General features: G+C 36.2%; 1 protein-coding gene across 1 annotated transcript in view; it reads right to left on the bottom strand.

Annotated features, from left to right (window-relative positions):
* The window catches only part of PIWIL2 (piwi like RNA-mediated gene silencing 2), a 102602-nt gene that overhangs the window by 68066 nt on the left and 9908 nt on the right, over nt 1-24628 (bottom strand). Inside the window, exons 2-10 of the mRNA XM_007476475.3 lie at nt 19588-19827; nt 17914-18001; nt 17630-17774; nt 16845-17048; nt 15481-15591; nt 3382-3499; nt 2850-2974; nt 1557-1637; nt 1119-1232 (exon numbers count right to left, since the gene is read on the bottom strand). Of these exons, the coding sequence (XP_007476537.3) occupies nt 1119-1232; nt 1557-1637; nt 2850-2974; nt 3382-3499; nt 15481-15591; nt 16845-17048; nt 17630-17774; nt 17914-18001; nt 19588-19827 (1226 nt within the window). The remainder of the gene's footprint in view (nt 1-1118; nt 1233-1556; nt 1638-2849; nt 2975-3381; nt 3500-15480; nt 15592-16844; nt 17049-17629; nt 17775-17913; nt 18002-19587; nt 19828-24628) is intronic.

Genomic DNA, 24628 nt, shown 5'->3' with positions numbered 1-24628 from the left:
GAGTACTAACTCTCTTTAATTGGAAAACTTTTTTTAAGCTTTATTGATGCTTGTTTACACCAATTATTTCCCAATATCATCCCTCCCCCAACAGAAATCACTCCCTTGTCACAAAGATAGTTAAGCAAAACTGACTGATGGTGTTTATGCAACATTTAACATCATCAGTCCTCTACCTCTCTAATTGTACAAATATGTTTCATCCCACTGGAACCATTTGACTTCAGTTGCCCTTTAGGGTTGTTTTCATTTATATTGTTGTAGTCATCCCATATAGTTTTCCTAGTCTTCACTCTGCATTTGTTTCTATGTCTTCTCATGTTTCTCCAAATCCTCCTCCCTATTCATAATTATTTTACAGCTCATTAATTTTCTATCCATATGCTGATTTTTCAACCATTCCCTCATCAATGGACCCCTGCTTTCTCTCCAGTCTTTTGTTTCCAAAACATGTATTGCTGCACATACTTTGTTATAAAGAGAAGCATTTTTTTTTCTGTCTTTGACCTCCTCAGGAACCCAACAGTGGGATCAAGAGATCAAAGTATCTAAACAATTTAATAACTTGTTTATTATAATTCCAAATAATTTTCCATAATGATTGGAACCAGTTTTCAACTTCAAAAGTGCATTAATGTGCCTATTTTCCCCAAACAGTTCTAATACTATTTCTTTATTTTATCATCTTTGTCCCCTTGATGGGTATGAAATGAAAGCTCAGTTCATTTAATGCATTTTTTAGCTCATTAATTTGGGACATTTTTTCATATGATTGTTGCTAGTTTTGCAGTTCTTCTTTTGAAAACTGTTCATATCCTTTAATGACTTATCAGGGAATGGATCTTAGTCTTAGACTAAAGTAGATATATATGTGTGAATTCTTTGTAATTCTAGGATTATCAAGGGATTATTCAAGCACTGCCAAGCCAAAAAGAGCATTCTAGTCCATCACTGCCTGTTTCTCCATATCATCCTATTAGCCCACTCTTCCACCCCTTGTCATTTGGCTTCTATCTCTACCACAATTACACATAACGTTATTTTTTTAAAGGTCACTAATAACTTTTAACTTCCAAGTTGAATAGCCTTTTCTCAGTCCCATCACTTCATTCACTCACATAACATCCAACACTGAGTCATTTCGAATGACTTTGTGGGAGACATCAGCCAGCAGGAACAGTCCTCCATCTGTCCGCCTGATGCTAGCTGCATATCCTGGCCAGATTTGCAACCTTCAATGAAAAAACAAACACAAAAATCCAAGAGCTCTTTAAGTCAATTCTCAAAGATAAAACAATAATACCTGACAGGTTGGTGCTCCCTTATGACAATATGATGGAATTTGGTGACTTGCAGAGTCAAATCTAATATCAGTTTGATTTTACTTTTAAAATTTGAAAGAAAAGCATCTGGTTTTATTTTATAAATTTTTTGTTCAAATCATTCCACTATTATTTGCTTTTACATCTATGGTGAAACTTAAAGCATTCTTTTCTAAAGTCTAGAAAGGAAAAATCTGTGAAGAACATTAAAAAAATGAGAAATATGTTACCAACCTATGTTGTTGTAGTATCATAGCACTTGTAGGATCATAGAAATTTCTTCCCACAAGCTTCATATCTAAAAGTTTCATCACCCTGCCAAAAGAAAACTCCAAAATGAATGTTCTGTCAGAGAAAAGTTGTCTCAAGTCTAACAGGCCTTCTTCTTTTCCATAAATAACAACTTTTTGTGTCGAAATAGACTTCCAAAAGATAAATGAAAGTTTCTGATATACTCATCTTGGGGCAGGTGTATGGGTGTATGTGCGTTTGTATGTACAAAATCTTATTTTTATTGAGAACCTTCCCCACTCCCTTATCTAGAAAGCTATTCCTTACAATGCAGATTTTCAAAAGAGGGGAAAAGGCAGTTCAAACTAGTCAACAAATCCATCTAGTGTAATTTCATAGTTAATAATTTGCCATAATAAAATCCAATCTGTTTCCCTACTTGGTGTAATACTGCTATTTCTCATTACTTGAAAAGAATTGAAAAGCACTCACTTCTGCAGTATTTATCAGTCTTTTTTCTTTGGCAAATGAGATTTCCTCTACTCAAAAATATGGACAGCTACCCCCAATTACCAAAAAGAAAATGGAAAGGGTATTCTACCAAACTGAAAAGGGTAGCAACATTAGTAGGATAGTCTTACTAAAGTTATAAACATTCTCAAAATGAAGAGAAAACAATTATAAGCAGTCATCAACTCCTCACCCCAAATATAGTAGAGAAAATGAATGATATACAAAACTGCTCCCCACCCCCAACTCTTTAAAAGATCTTTACAAAGGATGCTAGATAGGGGGAGGAGAAGGATATATTCATAAAGGATATCAACAAAAATAAGATTTTTTTAAACTCTAGGAAAAATTAAGAAAATTAAGGATAGCTCTACTGGTAGATATTTCTACGTACCATTTCCAAGGATGGGATTTGTGTGTGTGTGTGTGTGTGTGTGTGTGTGTGTGTGTGTGTGTGTGTGTTTAATGTGTATTAATTTCAAAACTGGAACCTGAAAGATCCATATTTCCTTACCTAACATCCAAAACTTGTTTTCATAGACCTAACTCTCCTTATCGGGCCTATTACTTTTTGAGAATACAACTAAGATAGAATCAGTGTCATTCTTTCTAACTATTCAAGACTTTAAATTAAGCCCTATCTGCAAGTAATGCTAAGCATCCTTCTCAAGAACATAAGTATTAACTTTAAAATGGAGACTGAAGACAAATGAACTCAAAGAGCAAAAGTGTAGTCTAATACTTCTATGGAGAACAAATGCTTCTTCATTCCCAATTAGTTCTCACCGCCGGAAAACAACATTGTAGAAAGGAATACACAAGTCAGAGCTAGGTTCCAAGATCTTGGTCATCTGAATTTTGATGCTGATCTCAGTACCATCAGTCTTCCTCTGACTCTTCAACTCAACAGCCTAACAAGAAATAAAACTCAAATGAAAATTTTAAATGGCAAATTTCCAAGCCATAACATATTCTAGCTGTGTCTTATACATGAATTGTAGCAAAAATTATTAGGCAAAATCTCAATTGGATTTTAAAATTCTTAAGTTCCAAGAGAGCTCACTTAAACATTATCCACATTCCCAGAGTAACAAAAACTCACAATCAAGAGCTGAATAGGAGAACACAAGGAAGAGGGATTGATCAAAATAAATCTGAATTCCTAAGATGTGAAAATTTTATAACCACTCTTCCAGAACAAGAAGGTACTCTGGATTTACTATTCCTGTAAGAATAGGAATTTACAGATTTTCCCACCCTTCAAATAACAAGAATATGCCTAGATTTCCATTCAAAGGAGAATGACTCTATATCTCACCTGCTGAAGTCTAATGGGCAGATAGAGGATGGATCCATCAAAAGCAGTGACATCTCCAGTGACAGATCGATGGTCCTTCAACATGCCAAACCTCATACTCTTACATTCTACATTGGGGCTAGGAATCAAGAAAAGGGTTCAAATTCAATTTGAATTTAAAAAAAAAAAAACATTTCTTGCACTATCTCTAGTTAAGAAGCAGTTATGTTTGTAACTGCTGCCCCATCTAGTGGTTATATAAAAGTCTGTACCATCTTCATGACAAAGCTTTGACAAACTTTAGTATGAGATTCATAATTAAACAGAAAAATCAGAAACAAAGCAAACTACATTCATTTATTTGGCTAGATGAAAAGCACAATATTGGGTTAGAAACAAGATAATTAAAACTATCAGTGCAACAAACATTTACCTAAGTATCTATTATGTGCAAGGGACCATATCAAGTACCTTGAAAGACAGAAAGAAAGGAACTGGAGGAAATAGAACATATTCTTATAAAAGCAAAAATAAAGTATGTAACAAAGCAATATGGGAGGATAGTCAGTCAATAAGCATTTATTAAGCATTTACTATATGCCAGGCCCTGTGCTGGGCACTAGAGATTCTAAGAAAGGTAAAAACAATCTTTCTCCTTGAGCTTACAACTTTAATAGGAAAGATAACTTGGAGACAATTATGTACAAACAAGTCATGTACTAGATAAATAGGAAGGCACTTGATTATAGGGCATTGGGAAAAGCTTCTTATAGAGGACAGGATTTTATCTAGCATTGGAAAGAAGCTAAGGAAGCCAGGAATGAGGATGAGGATGAGGAAAGCATTCAGGCATGGTAACACAAGCAGAGAAAATGCCCAAAGCTGAGAGTTAGAACTTCTTGTTTGGAGAACAACAACGGGACCAATTGTCACTGAATGAAAGAGTATTCAGTGGGGAGGGAAGGAGTAAGAAGACTGGAAAAATAGGAGGGGGCCAAGTAATGAAGGGCTTTGAATGCCAAACAGATAATTTTGTATTTGATACTGGAGGTAATAGGGAGCCACTAGAATTTATTGAGTAGGGGAGTGGCATGGATTGGACCTGCACTTTAGGAAAAATCACTTTGAGAGCTGAATGGAGAATGGGCTAGAATAAGGAGGAATTTGTGAAAGGGAGTACAACCAGAAGGCTATTGCAATAGTCTTACGTGTGAGGAAATGAGGACCTGTTCCAGTATCAGATGGTAGTGTCAGAGAGGGAACATATTAGAAAAATGTTGCAAGGTTAGACTGACCAGCATTGGCAGTAGGTTGGATATGGGGAGGGAGGTGAAGGATAGTGAGGAGTTAAGATGACACTTATGTGATGAGCCAGGGCACTGAGAGAACTATTTTCCAATGAGTTGAGACTAGAGTTGAACAAGAGGAGAAAAGACTTGGATTGCCTTTGAGAAACTTCAAGGATAGTACTACAAACTGTGGGGGTTAAGTAATGCATCCCATATGAGATGATACCCAAACGTGAGGCTTAAAGGATTCTAAGAGATATTACTAAGGAAAGAATATATATTTGAATAATGGGGTACAAATTCTTCAAAAGTAAGGAAATTAAAGATGGAATATCAGGTTCAGGGAACCACGGGTAGGGCAGTTTGGATTGAAAGGGAACATGTGAAGAAGTGTAATGTGAAATCTATCTGGAAGAGTATTCTGGAGTCAAATTATGTAGGCCTCCAAATTGCAGGCTGAAGAGTATGCATTTTAGGTGAGAGCCAATCAAGACCCACTGAAGATTCTTGAGCAAGAGTGACAAGGCTAAAGCTATGCTTTAGGAAGATTAGCTTGGTAGCTGTGTGGAGCATAGACTGGAAGGGGAGAGACTGGAAAGAGGAAGGCTAATTGGAAGGCTATCAAGTACCTTGAAAGACAGAAAGAAAGGAGCTGGAGGAAATAGAATATATTCAGAAAAGAAATCTGGTTACAAGAAAGGAGTCAAAGAGATGGTTACAGAGTAGGGTGGAGGGGAGCACTTCTGCCTAGATGACGATTTCAGCCTCACACTTAGAACCACCCTTGCCCTAATGTATCTTACAGTTTAAAAGTGGCCTTTGGGGAAACAAAATGGGATGAAAGATGACAGATCAAATTCATTACTTATGTGCAATATAATAAAGTAGACTGTGATGCAGAACAGAAGATGGCATAGGTTTCTATGTTTATGTCTAGGGAAGGCAGTTTATTTTTGATGAGGGAGATTTGGTGATGATTTTAGTAGATGCAGAATTTAAGCTGAGTTTTCAGATTTGAGTAGAATTTCAAAAACAGTTGAGAGGAAGAGCATCTTGGACACAGGGAACAGTATGAACAAAGGCAAGGGGATAAATGGGTACAAAGAATGATAAGTGGGTCACTGGGGTTGGAACACAGAGTACATGGAAGGGAGGAGAGAAAGAGAAGCCTAGAAAGCATGGAAGAGTCAGGATTTGAAGACCTTGATGGTCAGAATAAAGAAACTGAAAATTGTCCTTTAAAAAATAGGAGACATTGAAGATTTCTGGCAGCAGTAACATAACTGGATCTGTGTCAAAGAATAAATGACCTGGCAGTTGCATAAAGAATGAATTACAGGCTATTGTAATAATAGTCCTGGAGATGGCTGTGAAGTTCTTTTAACTCAGGGACCAAAGGTATCACATTTAATAACTTGAGTCTATCTTAAATACTTACACAGAAGGCAACATTACAGAGAGAAAAGCGTATCTCACCTCTGATACGTTCTACCTTTGTGTATGGCCTTGGATTGCTTCTGAAGCCCGTTCTAGATTTATGAACCCAGAAGGTGGATGTTCTATGAACCTGCCAGCATCTCAAGTTAACGAGCAAAACATGTTCAAAGATATACATTTCCTCAAGGAAATTCAGAAGCAATAACTTCAAAAGAATTTTCCTAAGACTAAAATCTCATATACCACAAGTATTATTTCAAGGGGCTAAAGGTCATTCCTCCTTCTAAAACTGTAGGCACAAAATATCCCAATCAAGTTCATAAATCCATTATAAATAGATGCTCAGCAATCCTATCATTCTCCTCTTCTTGAGTCCCTAGTAGCTGCTATTACAAGTGTTTCTCCTTAAATTTCCAAACATATTTGGATTTTTTCTGATCCCTACTCTCAGATGGCTTTACCTCTTATTTTACAAAGATCCAAGTTATTTTGATTTAAGTACCCTCATCATATTCTTTTTCCATTCAACCTGCTGCTACATCAATTCTTTAATTTTTCCTTCTAGGCTTGGAGGACAAGATGCTCCTTATATTCCTTAAACCTAATCCTTTTATTTATGTTCCTGAATCCATTCAGTTTCTGATGTTTCAAACTTAGTATTTTTCTTTAGCATCTTAACTTTTCCATCCTTTCATCTCAAAAAACAAAAATAAAACCAAAAACCCAAATCCTAAGCCTATATTTCTAACACCAGTTTTTCTTTTAATATTACTTTGTCATAAGCAAAGAGGGAGTTCTACCAAATTCCTTTTATGACACAAATATGGTACTGATTCCAAAGCCAGGCAGGTCAAAAATGGAGAAAGAAAACTATAGACCAATCTCCTTAATGAACATAGATGGAAAAATCTTAAATAGGATACTAGCAAAAAGACTCCAGCAAGTCATAAAAAGGGTTATTCACTATGATCAGGTGGGATTTATACCAGGAATGCAAGGATGGTTCAATATTAGGAAAACCATCCACATAATTGACAATATCAACGAGCAAACCAACAAAAATCACATGATTATCTCAATAGACACAGAAAAAGCCTTTGACAAAATACAACACTCATTCCTATTGAAAACACTAGAAAGCATAGGAATAGAAGGGTGTTTCCTAAAAATAATAAACAGTATTTATCTAAAACCATCAGCCAACATCATCTGCAATGGGGATAAACTAGATGCATCCCTAATAAGATCAGGAGTGAAACAAGGATGCCCATTATCACTGCTATTATTTAACATTGTACTAGAAACACTAGCAGTAGCAATTAGAGAAGAGAAAGAAATTGAAGGTATTAAAATTGGCAATGAGGAGACCAAGCTGTCACTTTGCGGATGATATGATGGTCTACTTAAAGAATCCTAGAGAATCATCTAAAAAGCTAGTGGAAATAATCAACAACTTTAGCAAAGTTGCAGGATACAAAATAAACCCACATAAGTTATCAGCATTTCTATATATCTCCAACACATCTCAGCAGCAAGAATTAGAAGGAGAAATTCCATTCAAAATCACCCTAGACAATATAAAATACTTAGGAATCTATCTGCCGTGACAAACACAGGAACCATATAAACACAACTACAAAACACTTTCCACACAATTAAAACCAGATCTAAACAATTGGAAAAACATTAATTGCTCATGGGTAGGACGAGCAAACATAATAAAAATGAACATCCTACCCAAACTTATTTACTGCCATACCAATCAAACTACCAAAAAACTTTTTTACTGAATTAGAAAAAAACATAACAAAGTTCATTTGGAAGAACAAAAGATCAAGGATATCCAAGGAAACAATGAAAAAGAAAAAGAAGGAAGGTGGCCTTACAGTACCAGATCTCAAACTCTACTATAAAGCAGTGGTCATCAAAACAATATGGTACTAGCATAAGAGACAAAAAGGAGGATCAGTGCAATAGACATTGGGTAAGTGACCTCAGCAAGACAGTCTATGACAAGCCCAAAGATCCCAGCTTTTGGGACAAAAATCCACTATTTGATAAAAACTGCTGGGAAAATTGGAAGACAGTATGGGAGAGATTAGGTTTGGATCAACACCTCACACCCTACACCAAGATAAACTCAGAATGGGTGAATGACTTGAACATAAAGAAGGAAACTATAAGTAAATTAGGTGAACACATAATAGTATACATGTTGGACCTTTGGGAAAGGAAAGATTTTAAAACCAAGCAAGACTTAGAAAGAGTCACAAAATGTAAATCTTCTTAACAAAAACCTCTGACAAAGGTCTAATTACTCAAATTTACAAAGAGCTAAATCAATTGTACAAAAAATCAAGCCATTCTCCAATTGATAAATGGGCAAGGGACATGAATGGGCAATTTTCAGTTAAAGAAATCAAAACTATTAATAAGCACATGAAAAAGTGTTCTAAATCTCTTATAATCAGAGAGATGCAAATCAAAACAACTCTGAGGTATCACTTCACACCTAGCAGTAATGCATGCTGGAGGGGATGTGGCAAAGTTGGGACATTAATTCATTGGTAGAGTTGTGAATTGATCCAACCATTCTGGAGGGCAGTTTGGAACTATGCCCAAAGGGTGCTATAAGACTGTCTGCCCTTTGATCCAGCCATAGCACTGCTGGTTTTGTACCCCAAACAGATAATAAGGAAAAATACAAGTACAAGAATATTCATACCTGCACCGTTTGTGGTGGCCAAAAATTGGAAAATGAAGGGATGCCCTTCAATTGGAGAATGGCTGAACAAATTGTGGTATATGTTGGAAATGGAGTACTATTGTGCTCAAAGGAATAATAAAGTGGAGGAATTCCATGGGAACTGGAACAATCTCCAAGAATTGATGCAGAGTGAGAGGAGCAGAACCAGGAGGACATTGTACACAGAGACTGATACACTGTGGTACAATTGAATGTAATGGACTTCTCCATTAGTGGCAATGCAGTGATCATGAACAACCCGAAGGGATCTATGAGAAAAAACACTATCCACATTCAAAGGAAAAACTGTGGGAGAAAAAAAACACCGAAGAAAAACATGTGCTTGATCACATGGGTCAAGGGGGATATGATTGGGGATGTAGACTCTAAACGATCACCCTAAACATCCTAGTGCAAATATCAACAGCATGGAAGTAGGTTCTGATCAAGGACACATGTAATACTCAGTGTTGGAAGGGCGGGGGAGGGGAGGGAGGAATAGAATATGATTTTTGTAACCAAGGAATAATGTTTGAAATTGACCAAATAAAATTTTTTTAAATGGCTATTACTGAAATGGTTGAACAATTGGTGGTTTATGAATGTAATCAATACTCTTGTGCCACAAGAAATGGCAAAAGGGGATGGTTTCAGAGAAAACTGAATGCACTGCTATAGATTGAAATGAGTAGAACTAAAAGAATAATTAATAGAAGAAAAAGCGGGACAATAAACACAACAGCAACAACAAACAGCTCTGAAAGTCTCTGATCAATGTGATGCCCATCCACGGTGCCAGACAATTGATAATGAAGCCTGTTACTAAACTCCTGACAGAGAGGTGAGGAGAGCTGGGGTGCAGAATGAGTCATTTTATGAGACATGGTCAATGTGGGAATCTGCTTTGTATTTTGTTACAAAGGTTCTTTTTCCCCCAATGGGGGTAGAGAAGAAGGAGGGGAGGATGTGGGAAAAAGAAAAAATAGTTTTTATTGCTCTAACTCCAAGTAAAGAGCCTCTGTTTGCTAGTGTGGCACAAGCTTCTTGAAATCAGAACAAGAATATCAATAAATAAAATAGCTAGTAAGGCTACAATACAGAAAAAATGTCATGGAAAAATCAGAGTGGAGTACTGAAGACTAGAAAAAGGTCTACTAATGAAAACCACTTTTACATTCAAGAGTATATCAAAACTATTGTGAGAAGTCCAGGTGATCCTGCAGGCCCTGGGTTTCTTTACTGGACTATATAGAGCACTACCCGAAAGAATGTTTTAGGGATTCCTCAAGTATATTTATTCCCTATGGACCTAAAAAGCTTGTCTTCACTGAGGGAATGACAACCTCTGACAAATACTGTTATAACAAAAAAAAACATAATTAATTCCAAAATAGAGATAGAATATTGCAACTCAACCTTATAACATCACGAAAGCTAAGAAATGTATTCAAGAAATGATGTTAAGCTTCAACAGCCATGGGAGTAGTCTGATTTAAGTCCCACTGAAAACCTATGGACCATAATAAAAGCTAGAGTTGGGAAAAAAAAAAGAGATGGTTTTTCAAAGGTATTTTTAATATCTAATGTGATAAAACTGTGGCTTTAATGCCAAACTCAGTAAACCAAGTGACTATAGCAAAAGAATATTGCATATTCAAAGTGTTTTAAAGATGTAAGGCATTGGGAGTTTTATGACAATAATTTAACTGGGTCCCAGTCAATATGCCCAGCATCCAGGTAGAAATCAGATGGGTAGACATCCCATCCCAGATCACACTAGAAGAGAAGCTCTCAGAGCAGGTGGCACCTGAGCTGATCCAGAGGTAGAGGTGAAAAAAGAGCCCTTTAGGCTCCCATGACAGGCAAGGAGGAGGAGGACAGTGTGCAAGGAGAAGGAACATCTGGAGGCCTGGAAAGGTAGGAGACCCAGCCTTGATGGCGTGGGCATCTGCTCCTGGAGACCATGAGGGCTGGCAAGGTCATAAGCCAGCAAGGCCCCAGGAGTGGTTGGCTGGGGCTAAGGTCCTGGGGGTGGGTCAGACACATGGCCAGAGTGGGAAGGGGGGACCCTGAGAGTCAGTATCTGGAGGGACACTCTATCTCAGGATGCCCAAAAGGCCCCACCCTTCATGGTACAGAGCTAGAACTCAGAAGGAGTCAAGTGAGGGGGCACAGAGGTCAAAGAGAAGAGGGGCCAGCATAGGAGAGGACTATCTAGCAGGGGAGAATGACCAGGAAACCAAGGAAGAGAATCAAGAGAACTGTGTCACAAAAATCCAGGAAGGAAAGAACTGTCATCAACATCAAATATAGACTAAATGTTGCCTCGTTAAGAAGGATGAAGATTGAGGAAGTCATTTGATTTAGTAATTAATAAATCACAGGTGACTTTGGAGAGAGCACTTTCCAACAAGTTGAGGGATGAAATTAAAGAAGCCAGAGATAAAACGGTTAAGGAGTGAGAAGAAAGAATGGAGACAACAATAAGAGATATGACTCATACTTTCTCCAGAAGTTTGGCTGAGGAAGGGAAGAGATGGGATCATCACTTGCAATGTCAAGAAAGTCCTTGAGAAATGACCACTCATGAAGTTTAAGAAGGTACAAATGGGTACCACCCACACTGAGGAAATCACAGAACTATCCAAATCAACAATTAAGCTCGCTGTTGGGAAAACAAAAAGGACTTTCAAGTGCTTAAATTCTACTGGAGGGATACATATATAGAAATAAGCTTAATATGAAGAAAATTAAGAAGAAAGCATTAACCACTGACAGAGTCAGAAAATACTTCATAGAAGAGGAGGAATTTTAATTAAGCCCTGGGAAGGCAAAGATCAGAAGAGAATGTACTCAAGTAATATAGAATAGATTAAGAGAGGTAAGAGTAGGGAGTTCATTTTGCCCACTCATGAAAGGGAGTAAGCCATGAAAGGTCAGATTGTGAATGGCCTTAAATATCAGACTAAAAAAATGTATATTTTATCCTATAGGCAAGGTTTTTGGATGGGGTAATGGCATAGTCCAACCTATGTCTTGGGAAAATTATTTAGCAGTTGAGCATAGAATGGAGAAAGTGATGGTTGTATGAATAGAAGTGATCCATTTTTTCTTTAAACCCTTACCTTCCATCTTGGTATCAATACTGTGTATTGGTTCCAAGGCAGAAGAGTGGTAAGGGCTAGGCAATGAGGGTTAAGTGACTTGCCCAGGGTCACACAGTTAGAAATGTCTGAAGTCAAATTTTAACCCAGGACCTCCCATCTCTGGGCCTGACTCTCAATCCACTGAGCCACCTAGCTCCCCGGCCAATTTTTTTTTTTAACTCTTATCTTCTGATTTAGAATCATTACTAAAATTGACTCCAAGGCAGAAGAGCAGTAAGGGCTAGTCACTGGGACTTGCCCAGGATCACACAGCTAAGAACCAATGCTTTTTTATGTAAAATGTTGTGATGACATGGCTTAAATGCTTTAATTTTTAAAAAAAATCAAGACACAGATAAGCCATTTTTAAAAATTTGGTCCAGAAAATAGAAATATCACCACAATCTTATGTGGGACCTAAACTCTGAATATTTTACTGTCACTTTAGTTTTCCTTTTAAAAATATTTTATTGAGGCTTATAATGTCTTTAATTACTTTTGCTCAACCTTGAGGTTAGTAAAATTTGAGTATCAGTCAAAAATTGGACTTTGCAAGGTCTTTTCCTGGATCTCAAAAAAGTTGAGGAAAAACTGCTGGCATCATTTTGAGGGAGATCCTTGAATACTGGCCAGAGGTGGTTCCTGATGTCTAAGATAATGATGTCTTGCCTTGCCCCAAGGAAGTTTCTCTTTCCTTTTTTTTTCTGAAATGTTTTCCCAACAGTTTGATACTTAGCAGGTGCTCTTAAGTGATATACCCAATATTCTAAGAGTTTTCACACCCATGCCAACAGGTTTTTCTTGATTTGAGAAGCATAAATTGTTTTAAGTACTTATCTTGTGTGTGAGTCTGTATGTGATCATCTTAAAAAAAACCCATAGTTTTTTGCTGGGTAGATAATTTTATGGATATTTTATTCCAATTTTTCCCATTGTCCCCTTTCCCTATTTGAAAAGTGCTACCATGAACCTGATTAAGGGTCTATGATAGATAATTTCTGTGGGTCTTCTAGTGGCTTTAAGTATTTTTCCTATTGTTAACAATGTTAGCATTTATACATTTGTAAAAGTTTTTAATCTTGAATGGGTACTTCTTGCTTGAATCCTATAAACTACTGGTCTTCAATAAATGTCTTCCATTATGATAAATGGGTTGGTTGAATCTATCGATTCAAGTTTTCTATTGTATTCTTTATATTGGTAATTTTCTTTGTTACAGTCTCCCATTCTGAAAAAACATCTTTTAATCCTAGCTCTATTTCTTCCCATGATTTAAAGTTTTTTTTATTCTTTTGGTCTTGTGCTTTTCTTAATTATATTAATTCTTGTTTAAATTTTCTCCATTGTGTCCTGTAGCCATCTTAGGATGTTTTAAGAATATTTCATATTGTGTTTTTTTTTTCATCAAAATTGCTTCAGTTACCTTAAGCTGGTTTAATAACAATACTGTTATGCTTTTTTAAAACCCTTACCTCCTCTTAGGATCAAATACTATGTATTGGTTCTAAGGCAGAAGAGAGTAAGGGTTGGGCAATGGGAGTTAAGTAGCACAGCTGGTAAGAATTGAATGCCAGATTTGAACCGAAGACCTCCCATCTCTGGGCCTGGTGCTCTACTGACTGAGCCATCTAGCTGTACCCCCTACTGTATTTTTTTAAACTATCAGGATTTTGATTGGCTCATTCATTTTTGATGACTTTTAATTTCTTATAGTTTTAAATAATTTTTCTTCTCTTTGGTGCTTGGGGGGGGGGGGGGTCAGGGAGGATATATGATGTTGATAACCTGGTTCTCTTCAAAAACCTCATTCCAGCATCATGACTGCATCAAAAATTGTCTCTTGCTGGGCAGATCAGGGATTCAAGCTGGTCAAACTGTTTGCATTCTTATCCTCCATAATATTTGATGAGAGGGGTCAGACTATGTTCCTGCAAACCTCTCCACCCCCATGAAATCTTGTGCCCCGGCCATGGTTGGCGTTTTCATTGCCCCTAAACTTGCCTGCTCAGATTTCTGAATCTTTACTTGTTATTCAGTTCCAAGGACTTCTTGTCCTGCCCCCCCCCCCATACTCTCTGTGTAATCACATCTTAGTTATCTTTCACATCAAGCCCTCCCTTTTAAATGATAGTTTTCCTCACTACTGCACAGTGATGTATGGTTATGTGACAAATGAAGGGCTCTGCAGAAGGTGGCACATGGCAGATACACTAGAAGCTCTTTATTGCTTGTAGTTAACATAGCAAAAGAAGTTTGAACATTCCACAGCAGACATTAGATAGTATGAATCAGCTGACTAGGAGGTCTATAGTCTGATTATTGGGATAGATATGAAAAGGGCCCAGGATTGTTCTGATAGATGGTGGATTTGTGCTTATGTTGTATCAAGAGATAAGGATTATGAATGACTTGTTCTTTAACTGAATTGTGTGTCTATACCTGTCTTATTTCTCCCTATAAAATTAGAAAATATTTAAAGGAAGAGACCACCTCACATTTCCTTTGCATTGGTTATTAACCTATACTGACTGTTAGACTAGTAACAACCACTTGTTTAATTAAGCAATATGGGAAAGGGTGCTTAAACTGTGGCAATGTATATGTAATAGAACCAGAATACCAGAATGCAGCAAGGAACCTATACCCAGCTCCAGGTTCCTAAACCTGCCCATTTAGTAGGTAATTTTTTTCAAGTTTGACCAAACTCCACCCTGAAGGAATGGTCAGAATTCCCCCAAAACACAGGCTGTGACCAGATTTGATCTGATCTTCTGTGGTATGTGGAAGTAAGACCTCAGTCTGTTGACCTGAAAGCAATCACTTAGGTTCTAAGAAAGTAAAAGAAACTTGTACTACTGAGACATCAATCCCATATATCCAAATGTGCACAATATAAAGCAGGATGTTCAGAACTTAAGCACAAAGTTGCCAACGTTATCAAAGATCTTGGGACTCTTTTCTTCCACTTGTCTCCAGTTTTTTATTCTTCCTTTCATTTCAAAAATCTGGTCCCCAAAGTTTCCCATATTTATCTTTGAAGGGTAACTTGGGAAACTAACAGATCCACTCCTTTTAATCCCCCTTTGTTCCATACGATTAGTCACATTTTTATTACCCTACTTCTCCATAACTTTGGAGCCAGTCTCTTGCTTTTCCAGGCAAGGGAGTAATACAGACAAAAAAAAAAACACCACACACAAGTGTCAGTCATTTTCCTTATATTGTTTCATACATGAAACTGGATGTCAAAAGAATTACCTTCCTATCAGAAATATTGAGCAAACTAGTAATAATTTAATTAATTTTCAAGATGTGAGAATGGGAAGATAACTAGTCAGCTCCCAAGAAGGAACATGATAAAGATTTTAAAAATAAAGTAAAAGTTATAATCTCGGATTGCCTCTTTGACTGTCCCAAATCAATTTGAAGTATAGGAGAGATCAGAGGAATTGCACACAACAAATCAGTTCTAGAAGGAGCAAGAGAAAAATTTTACCATTACCTGAAAGTCACATGATACTGATACACAGCTTCATTCTGACAGTGTATTTTGACTAGGTTCAATCCCAAGGGTTGGGGGGTTCCTTTGGATCCTTGTTTCACAAGGGGCTCTCTGGGAAAAAATACACACACCAAAAAAAAAAAAAAACAACACTAGAATAGCAGAATCTGTTTTGAAAATTCAATTCAACAAGCATTTATTAAGGGCCTACTATGGGTGGACCACCATGCTAGGCTCTAGAGGAGATACAAAATTTTTTAAAAAGTCCCTGCCCTCATGGAGCTTACAGCCTAGCAAAGGGATAATACATTTACAGATAGCTATAACACACAATATTACACACTAAATACATTAGAGAGCTGCAAACAAAGTCTGAGAGGGAAAGGCTATTACAAACAGGAGAGGGCCAATCCTGAGAAGCAAGATTGCCTTTTCTATTTGTTTGAGTATCACAGGGAGGCAGCATGGCATAATGAATAGACAGTTGGACTCAGAGTCAGGAAGACATGAGATGAAGTCCAGCTTCTGACATGAACTGGCTGTGTGACCCTGGGCACTTAATTTGTCAATGCTCTAGGCAAATAAGATTATAAAGGGCAGAGATGGTACTCACCTGCACTGACCAAGGAACTCTTTTCATGTAAGAGTTCTACACATCAATGAATTCACAGGTCCACTCTTAATCCCCAGCCCTCTTAGTACTTTGGTTGGGTTTAGCTGGGTCCAAACATAAACTCACAAAGAATTTCAGCAACATTCTCCTCCCTCCTTTGGCTAATTCTCCAACTATGTATTATGATATGGAATTCCTCTTCTACAATTCCTACTAATACTGCCTGCTTGAAGTATAATGTTAACCCAATGTTATCTAGAAAGACTTTAAGAATGGGCCTGGAGAGTATGTCTTCCATCCTAGGACCTGACTAATTAGTTTGGAGAGGAGCATCAACAAAGGTGATGACTTTTTTGGCCACAAAAATTCATGAAGCTACCTATTAAAAATGTGGAGATGAAAAAAAAAAGTGGAGATGCCAAATATTTATTAGTGGAGAGAACACTCATGCCAATTAAAATATGGAACTCTATAAATATTCACTAGAAGGAAATGACCTGCTAAATCTGAGCTGAAGATCAAACAGTGTCATTACTCTCTAGATTTATTATATAATAACTTTCATGATTTGCTAACTCTTCTTTACAAATCACATAACTTCTTCAATAATAAAAAATGTTATTACCTACCCTACTGAGATTCTGATCTCATGAAAACTTCTCTATTAGTACCCTATGCCTAAACATAGGAGTTAATAACTAGAAAGCCGCCATAATCATTATAAGATACAAAGGCAGTACTCCTCACTTACTTTTTCTCCATTTGTTCAAAAGGAATATCTGGAGCATGATCTTGATAGAGTGGGAAGGAGGATTTGGATGATGGTAGTGATGATGATGATGATAATGGTGGATTATCTGGAGGTAATAAATCACTTGGTGCTTTATATATTGCTCTGCCTACGCCAATAGCTGGTCTTCCCAAAGGGACTTCCATATTCCCTCTTCCAAGCATCCTGAATTCATAAACATTGCAGATTTTTAAAAAATTGGTACTTTTATCTTTCCATTTTAGTCACCTCCAAATCTACTCTATTCCTAGAATAGTCTACTAAGAGGACTGAGTGCAGTTTTGTGAATTAATCTAAGAAGACAATGGTTTAAAATAGAACACACTATGAAAGCAGAGCAAAATGGTCATAAAAACCAATTGCTCTTAATGCTGAACTTCTAGATCACTTCCTATAGCAGAAATGACACATAAATATGTTTCAGTTGTTTAAAAACTATTTTAGAATCAGAATCCTAAGAGGTCAATGGATATATATATATATGTATACACACATATATATATATATATTGTGTGTGTATGTTTTTTAAATTTTAAATCAGAAACTATATTTCCCCCTCTTTTTAAGCAGGCAAAAAGAAATGTATTTGCTTATTACTATTCCTAGAAAATGCCTATGATCTGTTATCACAAAAGTCATTTCATGAAGACAAGTAATTCAATCCTTTAAAAAAAATTTTTTTTCTCAAGGTCAGTTAAATTATCTTTCTGGATTTTAAGTTTATCTGAAAACTAAACAACACCCACCTATTCCAACCAAGGGAGACTGAAGCCATCTTGCTGTCCCCAGCTGCCAACACTGAAGGGCCAGGAAAAGTTGGCTGTTTTAGAAGCTCTTCTTGGCCTTTAGAGGCCTTATTAAAACTCAAACCTCGGCCTAAAATGCCTCTACCTTAATAAAAAGATTCGAATATTGATTAGTGTTATATGCGGAAAAAACTTTCTAAACAATTTCTTTGGGGATATAAAGCACAAAGATGAAAAAAGAGAAACTAAACCACTATGAATTCATTGATTAGCCTTCCACTTACCCAAGGTTGGTATCTCTCTTCTCAAAGGGGAGTGGGGAGCTGTTTCAAAACCCAGTCCACGGAACATAGATGGTAAACCAACAGACTCCTGTAGAAGGGCAAATGTAAATAATTAAGTATGAGGGTTTTTAAGAGCCAAAGGCACTAATAATTTTCTCAAGTTTCTGGCATAAGTTTCCTTTATTGTCTTTATTCAATCCTGGAAGTGTTATAGGTTGAAGGATAAAAGCATAAATGAACTTCTTTGTAACAGTACTATTGGGAAACAACCAATCTACCTTATCAGACAACTGTCTAATAGTTTATATTTCATAAGGAGAGAATTTAATTAACAGTAACTAACTCTGAAAGAAAAAAATCCAAAAGTTATTATATGAAACAAAAATATTTAAGCACAAGTAGAACAAATGTGATATTGAAAAGACCTGTACTTCATTTTTTACTTTACAAATAACTCCAGCATGTCATTTAGCAGAACTATTAGGACTTTTGAAGTGAGGAAGTACCTCAAGTCATCTAAATCCAGCTACCTCCCCATTTTAGAATTTCAAAAATTAGGCCCACAAAGGGTGTGACATGAGAAGTAGCAGAGCCACAACTAGAAAACAGATATCCTAATTCCTATAAGTCACTATATTTCATACTCCTGAATCTTAGTTTGTCTCATCTAGAAAAAAAAATTTTATCCATTTCAAAGTGGGCAGATAAAAACACCTGTGCAAAATAATTTCATAAAGAGAAAAGCATTATATAACTCCTTGCTGGAATATTAAGATGAGCCATATCTATTAAGTAGAGAATATAAACAATCATAGCTTTTTTTTATCCATTTAAGTTTTATGAAAGTCCTGAATTACTGAGACACAGGAAATTAATGGGGGGAAAACTGACATTTGTGTCAACTTTTTAGTAAGCTGACTCTTTAAGAACAACAAAGATTTCATTTCTTTTATAGTTTCGCAATTGCTACAAGGTTTTTCCTATAGATTCCTTGTCTCATGTTACACTTACTATACTACAATAATGCCAGTTTCAGAAGTCGGCAGCCACATTCTCAGTCTCAAGTAATATAATTCTAAATTACTAGAAAATGTTTATCTTACTGGACATTGTTTATCTGCCAACAAAACAATAATTCATACTGTTAATTAATAATGGTTCCCTCAGGTTTCCCCCTTGATTTTTAAAATCCTTTTGTACTTTGATTGTAGGCAAATATTGTTCTTATTATATACACACAGGCTTAAAGACACTAAGTATTTATAAATCAAATAAACTTTGGCTAAAAAATGTAAACAAATGAATAGTAGCAATAGCTTTAGAAATTATAATCCTTTCCTGTGGGGCTTAAGGGCAAAGAGCCTCATCAAAATAACAAAAGAAAAACCTGGGCTGGCAATTCTGAGTTCTACAGCACTGATATACTGTAATATAGCTAACATCACAGGGGAAAAAAAGAATACTTAGAAAGCAGCAAGCAGTTCTGTCATGATAACACTACTTCTTATGAAATCTGGAAAGGCACCAAAGGGAAGTGGTTATGTACAAATGTCAGAGTTCTATTCATGAGGCATGTTCCTGTTTATGATTAAATTCTAAAGTTAGAAATTCAAAAACAATAAGTCAAAAAGTATATTCACAATTAGACAGTTAGCAGATTTCCTATGTTCTTACCTGTTGTAATAGCTCACAATGTAGATTTGGTTCCTTTGGCCTCCCAAATGAATTGCCTTGGACTGTCTGTCCTGCTCTGCCCATAGTCGTGTCCATAAGTTTAGGAACATGTGGCCGAGATCCTGGTAGCCGTAGATATGGAAGTGAATGGAAAGGAGGAGTTCCTCTGAATGGAGGTCGAATAGGATCCATTGGATGGCTGTTGAGGACATGGGTGTTGATCCTGTTTTGGCTAAACACCTGTCAACAAATTAAAGAGGAACAAAAGTTCCTAATTCGTACTACTCCTTAAAAAAAAAACCCATAAGAATATAAGAAATGCTATAATTCCCCCAATCTCTTCCTCAATTCTATCCTGCCCATCATTCTGATTCTAAGAGTAGCTCTAAGATGCATTTTGAAGCAAAATATAAATTGACAAGCATATATTAAATATATACCATGTGAAACATTTTGCTTGGTTTTGGGGATACAGGTACAAAGAATGAAATGCTCCCTACTTAAAAGGATCTTATATTCTAATAGGGAAGACAAGTGCATATAAGTACTTACAGAATAAATATAAACAAATACAAAATAGCTAAATAAAAGATAATTTGGAAAGGAGAGTACTAGCAATTGGGCAGATCAAAAAAGGCTTCATGCAGAAGGTACTGAAGATCTGTCTAGAAGAGAGGGATTCAAATGAGGTGGAGGGTGGGATGGAATGCATTATAGCATAACATAACATAGCAAAGACAGAGATGGGAGATGACAGGAAGGGAGATTATGTCCAATGAAGCTAGAAGATACTTTGGTGCTAGGTTGTCAAGGATTTAAAAAGTTGAACAGAGAAGTTTATATTTCTCTTAGAGGCAACAGGAAGTCACTAGAGTTTACTGAACACCTGAATGCAGAATCCTCTCTACATATAACCTTTATCCTGTCCATTCCTGTCTTTTCTAGCAAACAGCAAATCTCAGTGGTTTCACTGACTCCAAATCTTCAACTTCCCCTATCTATTGGTTCCTTCCTACTGCCTTCAAATATATTCAGATCTCCCCAACCTCAAAAAAAAAAAAAATCTTCACTAGACCCTACCATTTCCTTAAGCTAGCATCTTTCTTCCCCTTTTTAGACAAATTCTTGGAAAAGTTGCGTACCTTCACCTCTCACCATCCTCAACTCCTCACTCCTCAACCTTTGTATTCTGGTTTCCAAACTCATTACTCAACTGAAACTGCTTACTCCCAAGTTACCAATGATCTCTTAACTGTTAAATCTGATTATCTTTATCCAGTTCTTATCCTCCTAGATTTCTCTGTTGCATTTCATGCTATTGAGCTCTCTCCCTATCCTCAGAAATATTTTATTATCTCTAGGGTTTTATGACATTACTCTCTCCTGGTTCTACCCGTAATGACTTCTCCTCTACCTCTTCTGTTGATTGTTGATTCATCATCCATTATCATGCCCCCTAACAAAAAGGGTCTTTCCCAAGGTTCTGTCCTGGACCCTTTTCTCATCTCCCTCTAACATTCTCTCTGGGTTTAACTATCATCTTTATGCAGATAGCTCACACATCTATATCTAGCTAACTCCTGTCTCTCTCCTAAACTTTAGTCCTGCATCACTAACTCTGTTGTACATTTCAAACTGGATTCCCTCAAGACATCTTAAATTCAATATGAAAAATACTGAACAAACTCTTTCATTTCCCCACAAAATCTGTCCTTCTTCCAAATTTCCCTATTTCTGTCAAAAGCAACCACCACCATCCTTTCAGTTTTCCTGGTTCATAAGTAGAACATAACTTCAATTCTTCTCTCTCCACTCCACATATCTAAATTTGTCACAAAATCTTGACATTTCTACTTCTACAACATCTCTTACATCTGACCCCTTAGTGCAGACCTTCATTCTTTCTTGACTAAATAATTGCAATTGTCTTCTATTGGTTTCTCTGCTTCAAGTCTTTTCCCATTCCAATCCATCCAACATACTGCTACCAAGGTGATTGTCCTGAAGTGCAGATTTGGACCATGTCACTGAGACACAGTCAGTTCCTTTGGTTTCTTAATGACACTAGGATAAAATGTAAATTTCTGTTTAGCTTTTAAAATCTTTTAAATACACTTATCCCCACACTATCTTTCCAGTCTCACTGAATTGTAAATTGGACTTCTTTCTGTTCCACACACACATATAACATCTTCTATCATAGTACCTTTTCAATAGCCATATACCCCATGTCTTTAATGCCCTGCCCTTCCTTATAATGCCTCACAGTCCTATTCCTAACGATGAATTTTTAACACCATCTTATGCTTAAAGTCTGTCCTGATCCCTCAACTATTCATGTACTCCCTCTTTAAATGCCTTGACTTTTTATGTCATTTTTATTTCACTTATTATTTCCCAATTACATGTAAAATTTTTGTAAAATCATTTTAAACTCAAGATTTTCTCTTCTCCTGCCCCCTTCCCCTCCTTGACTAGGAAAGAAATTTGATGTCGATTATACATGAGGTCATGTAAAACATTTCCATATTAGCCATGTTCCCAAAGTAAACACAAAATAAAATGAAAATAAAGTAAAAAAAAAGATGCTTTAATATGCAGAGTTCATTATCTCTCTCAGAAGGTAGATAACATTTTTTCATCACAAATCTTTAGAATTGTCTTGAATCTTTTTTTTTTATCAGAGTAGTTGTCTTTCAGAGTTGTTCATCCTTACAATGTTTCTATTACTATGTACAATGTTCTCCTAATTCTGCTCACTTCACTTTCCATAAGTTTATATAAGATTTCCTGGCTTTTTCTGAAACTTTTTATGTTTCTCTTGAGTATTGTATTTGAAAGTCACATTTTCTAGTCAGCTCTCATCTTTTTATCAGGAATGCTTGGAAATCCTCTAGTTAAATATTAATTTTTCCTAATGAAGGATTATTTTGAGTTTTACTAGGAAGGCTATTCTTGATTTTAATCCTAGCAATTTTGCCTTCCAGAATATAATATTCTAAGCCTCCACTCCTTTAATGTGGTAGCCCCCCAATTTTGAGATTGACTGTTTCTATTATACATACACACACACATATAATACATATATGTACATATTTTTTAAACTCTTATCTTCCATCTTAGAATCAATACTGTATATTAGTTCTAAGGCAGAAGATCAGTAAGGGCTAGGCAATGTGAGTCAAGTGATTTGCCCAAGGTCGCACAGCTGGGAAGTGTCTGAGGCCAAATTTGAACTGATAACCTTCTGTCTCTGGGCCTAGCTCTCAATCCACTAAGCCCCATATTTTAATTGTTTCTTTCCTGCCAGTTAAAATATTTTCTCTTTGACTTGGGAACTCTGGAATTTACAATTTTCTTGGGAGTTTTTATTTTGACCCAAGATCTCTTTCAGGTGGCAACTGGTGGATTCTTTCAATTTCTATTTTATCCCTCTAGTTCTAGGATATCAGGGAAAATTTTCTTTGATAATTTCTTGAAATATGATCTTTAGGCTCTTTTTTTTGTGATCATGGCTTTCAGGCAATCCAATAATTAAAAAATTACTTCTCAATCTATTTTCTAGGATCAGTTGTTTTTCCAATAAAATATTTCACATTTTCTTCTATTTTTTCATTCTTTTGACTATTTTATTGTTTCTTGATATCTTGTATTATCATGAGCTTCTGAAACTTGCCCACTCTAATTTTTAATAAATTATTTTCTTCAGCAAGCTTTTGTACCTCTTTTTCCATTTGGCCAATTTTGCTTTTTTAAGAAGCTATTTTCTTCAGCATTTTCAGAGCATTTTTAACAAGCTGTTAATATTTTTTATTCTTTTGTTTGTTTTTATTTCTTTACCTAAGTTTCCCTCCTTTACTCTTATCTGATTTGGGGAAAAATGTTTTGCTTTTCTAGGATTTCTCATTGGATTCTCATTCTGTCCAATTCATATTTCCCTCCCTTAGCAGCTTTGCTTGTAGATGTTTTGACTTAATTGCTATCTTCTGAGTTATCTTAATCCTCCCTACCACTGAAGTAGCTTTTTATGGTCAGATTCTTTTTATTGTTGTTCTTTGCTCATTTTTCTATGCAATTTCTTGCTTTGAAATTCCATGTTAATGTTGGGCACTATTAATTGGTATGGGCTGGGGAAGGGCTCTGTCTCAAGTTTCAGGCTTTTTTCCAAAATGCTGCTTTCAGAGTATGATCTGGAGGGTTGGAATTTTTGGTGTTTCCTCAGTGGTATAATTTGAGAAGAGATCCTTATTGAGGAAGGGCTCCTGTTCCCTTGAGTCTACAATGAATACTTCTGCCTTGAATTTAGTTACTTAGATGTACATATATTAAAACTTTCTATTTTACTGCATATGTTTTTAATATGTACTTGTTGACTCTCCTATTAGAATGCAAGCACATTTAAGATTAAGGATTGTTTTATATTTTGTATCACCAACACACAGAATAGCACCTGGCACTGAAGGCACTAAAGAGTACAAAGAAGACAGTGAAATACTAGTTAATTAATTAATTCTTTTTTCTCCAGCCCAAGGTCCATCAGGCTTCTGCAATATCACTATATAATGACAGAGTACCCTTTTTTCTTTTCACAAAACCACTAAAAAGCTTCAAGGAACTAAACACATTGTCTAAAAGGTCCTCTGTTAAGAGAATGTTTCAACACAAATTATTTATGAAAAAATCAGACAAACTACAGTAAGGTTCAGGGCAGCTAGGTGGTTCAGTGGATAGAGAACTAGGCCGGGAGACAGAAGGTGCTAGGTTCAAATGTGACTTGACACTTCCTAACTATGTTCCTAGGCAAGTCATTTAACCCTAATTTCCTAGTCCTAACTGCTCTTCTGCCTTGGCATCAATACTTAGTATTAATTCTAAGAAAGAGTCATTTTTTTAAAGGCTCCAGCCTGGAGAAAAGTCTGATAAGCCTAAAAAACTTAGGTCATCACAGTATATTTAAAAAAAGGAAAAAACAATCGGGGTAGGAGTAAGGAGGTCATAAATAGGAAATAATCTTAATTTAAAAAGACAGGGCACTATGTTG

The sequence above is a fragment of the Monodelphis domestica genome, chromosome 1 (assembly GCF_027887165.1).
Source record: "Monodelphis domestica isolate mMonDom1 chromosome 1, mMonDom1.pri, whole genome shotgun sequence".
In the NCBI taxonomy this organism is placed as follows: domain Eukaryota; kingdom Metazoa; phylum Chordata; class Mammalia; order Didelphimorphia; family Didelphidae; genus Monodelphis; species Monodelphis domestica.
The sequence above is the reverse complement of the archived record's forward strand: the minus strand, read 5'-3'. Positions and strand labels throughout refer to the sequence as shown.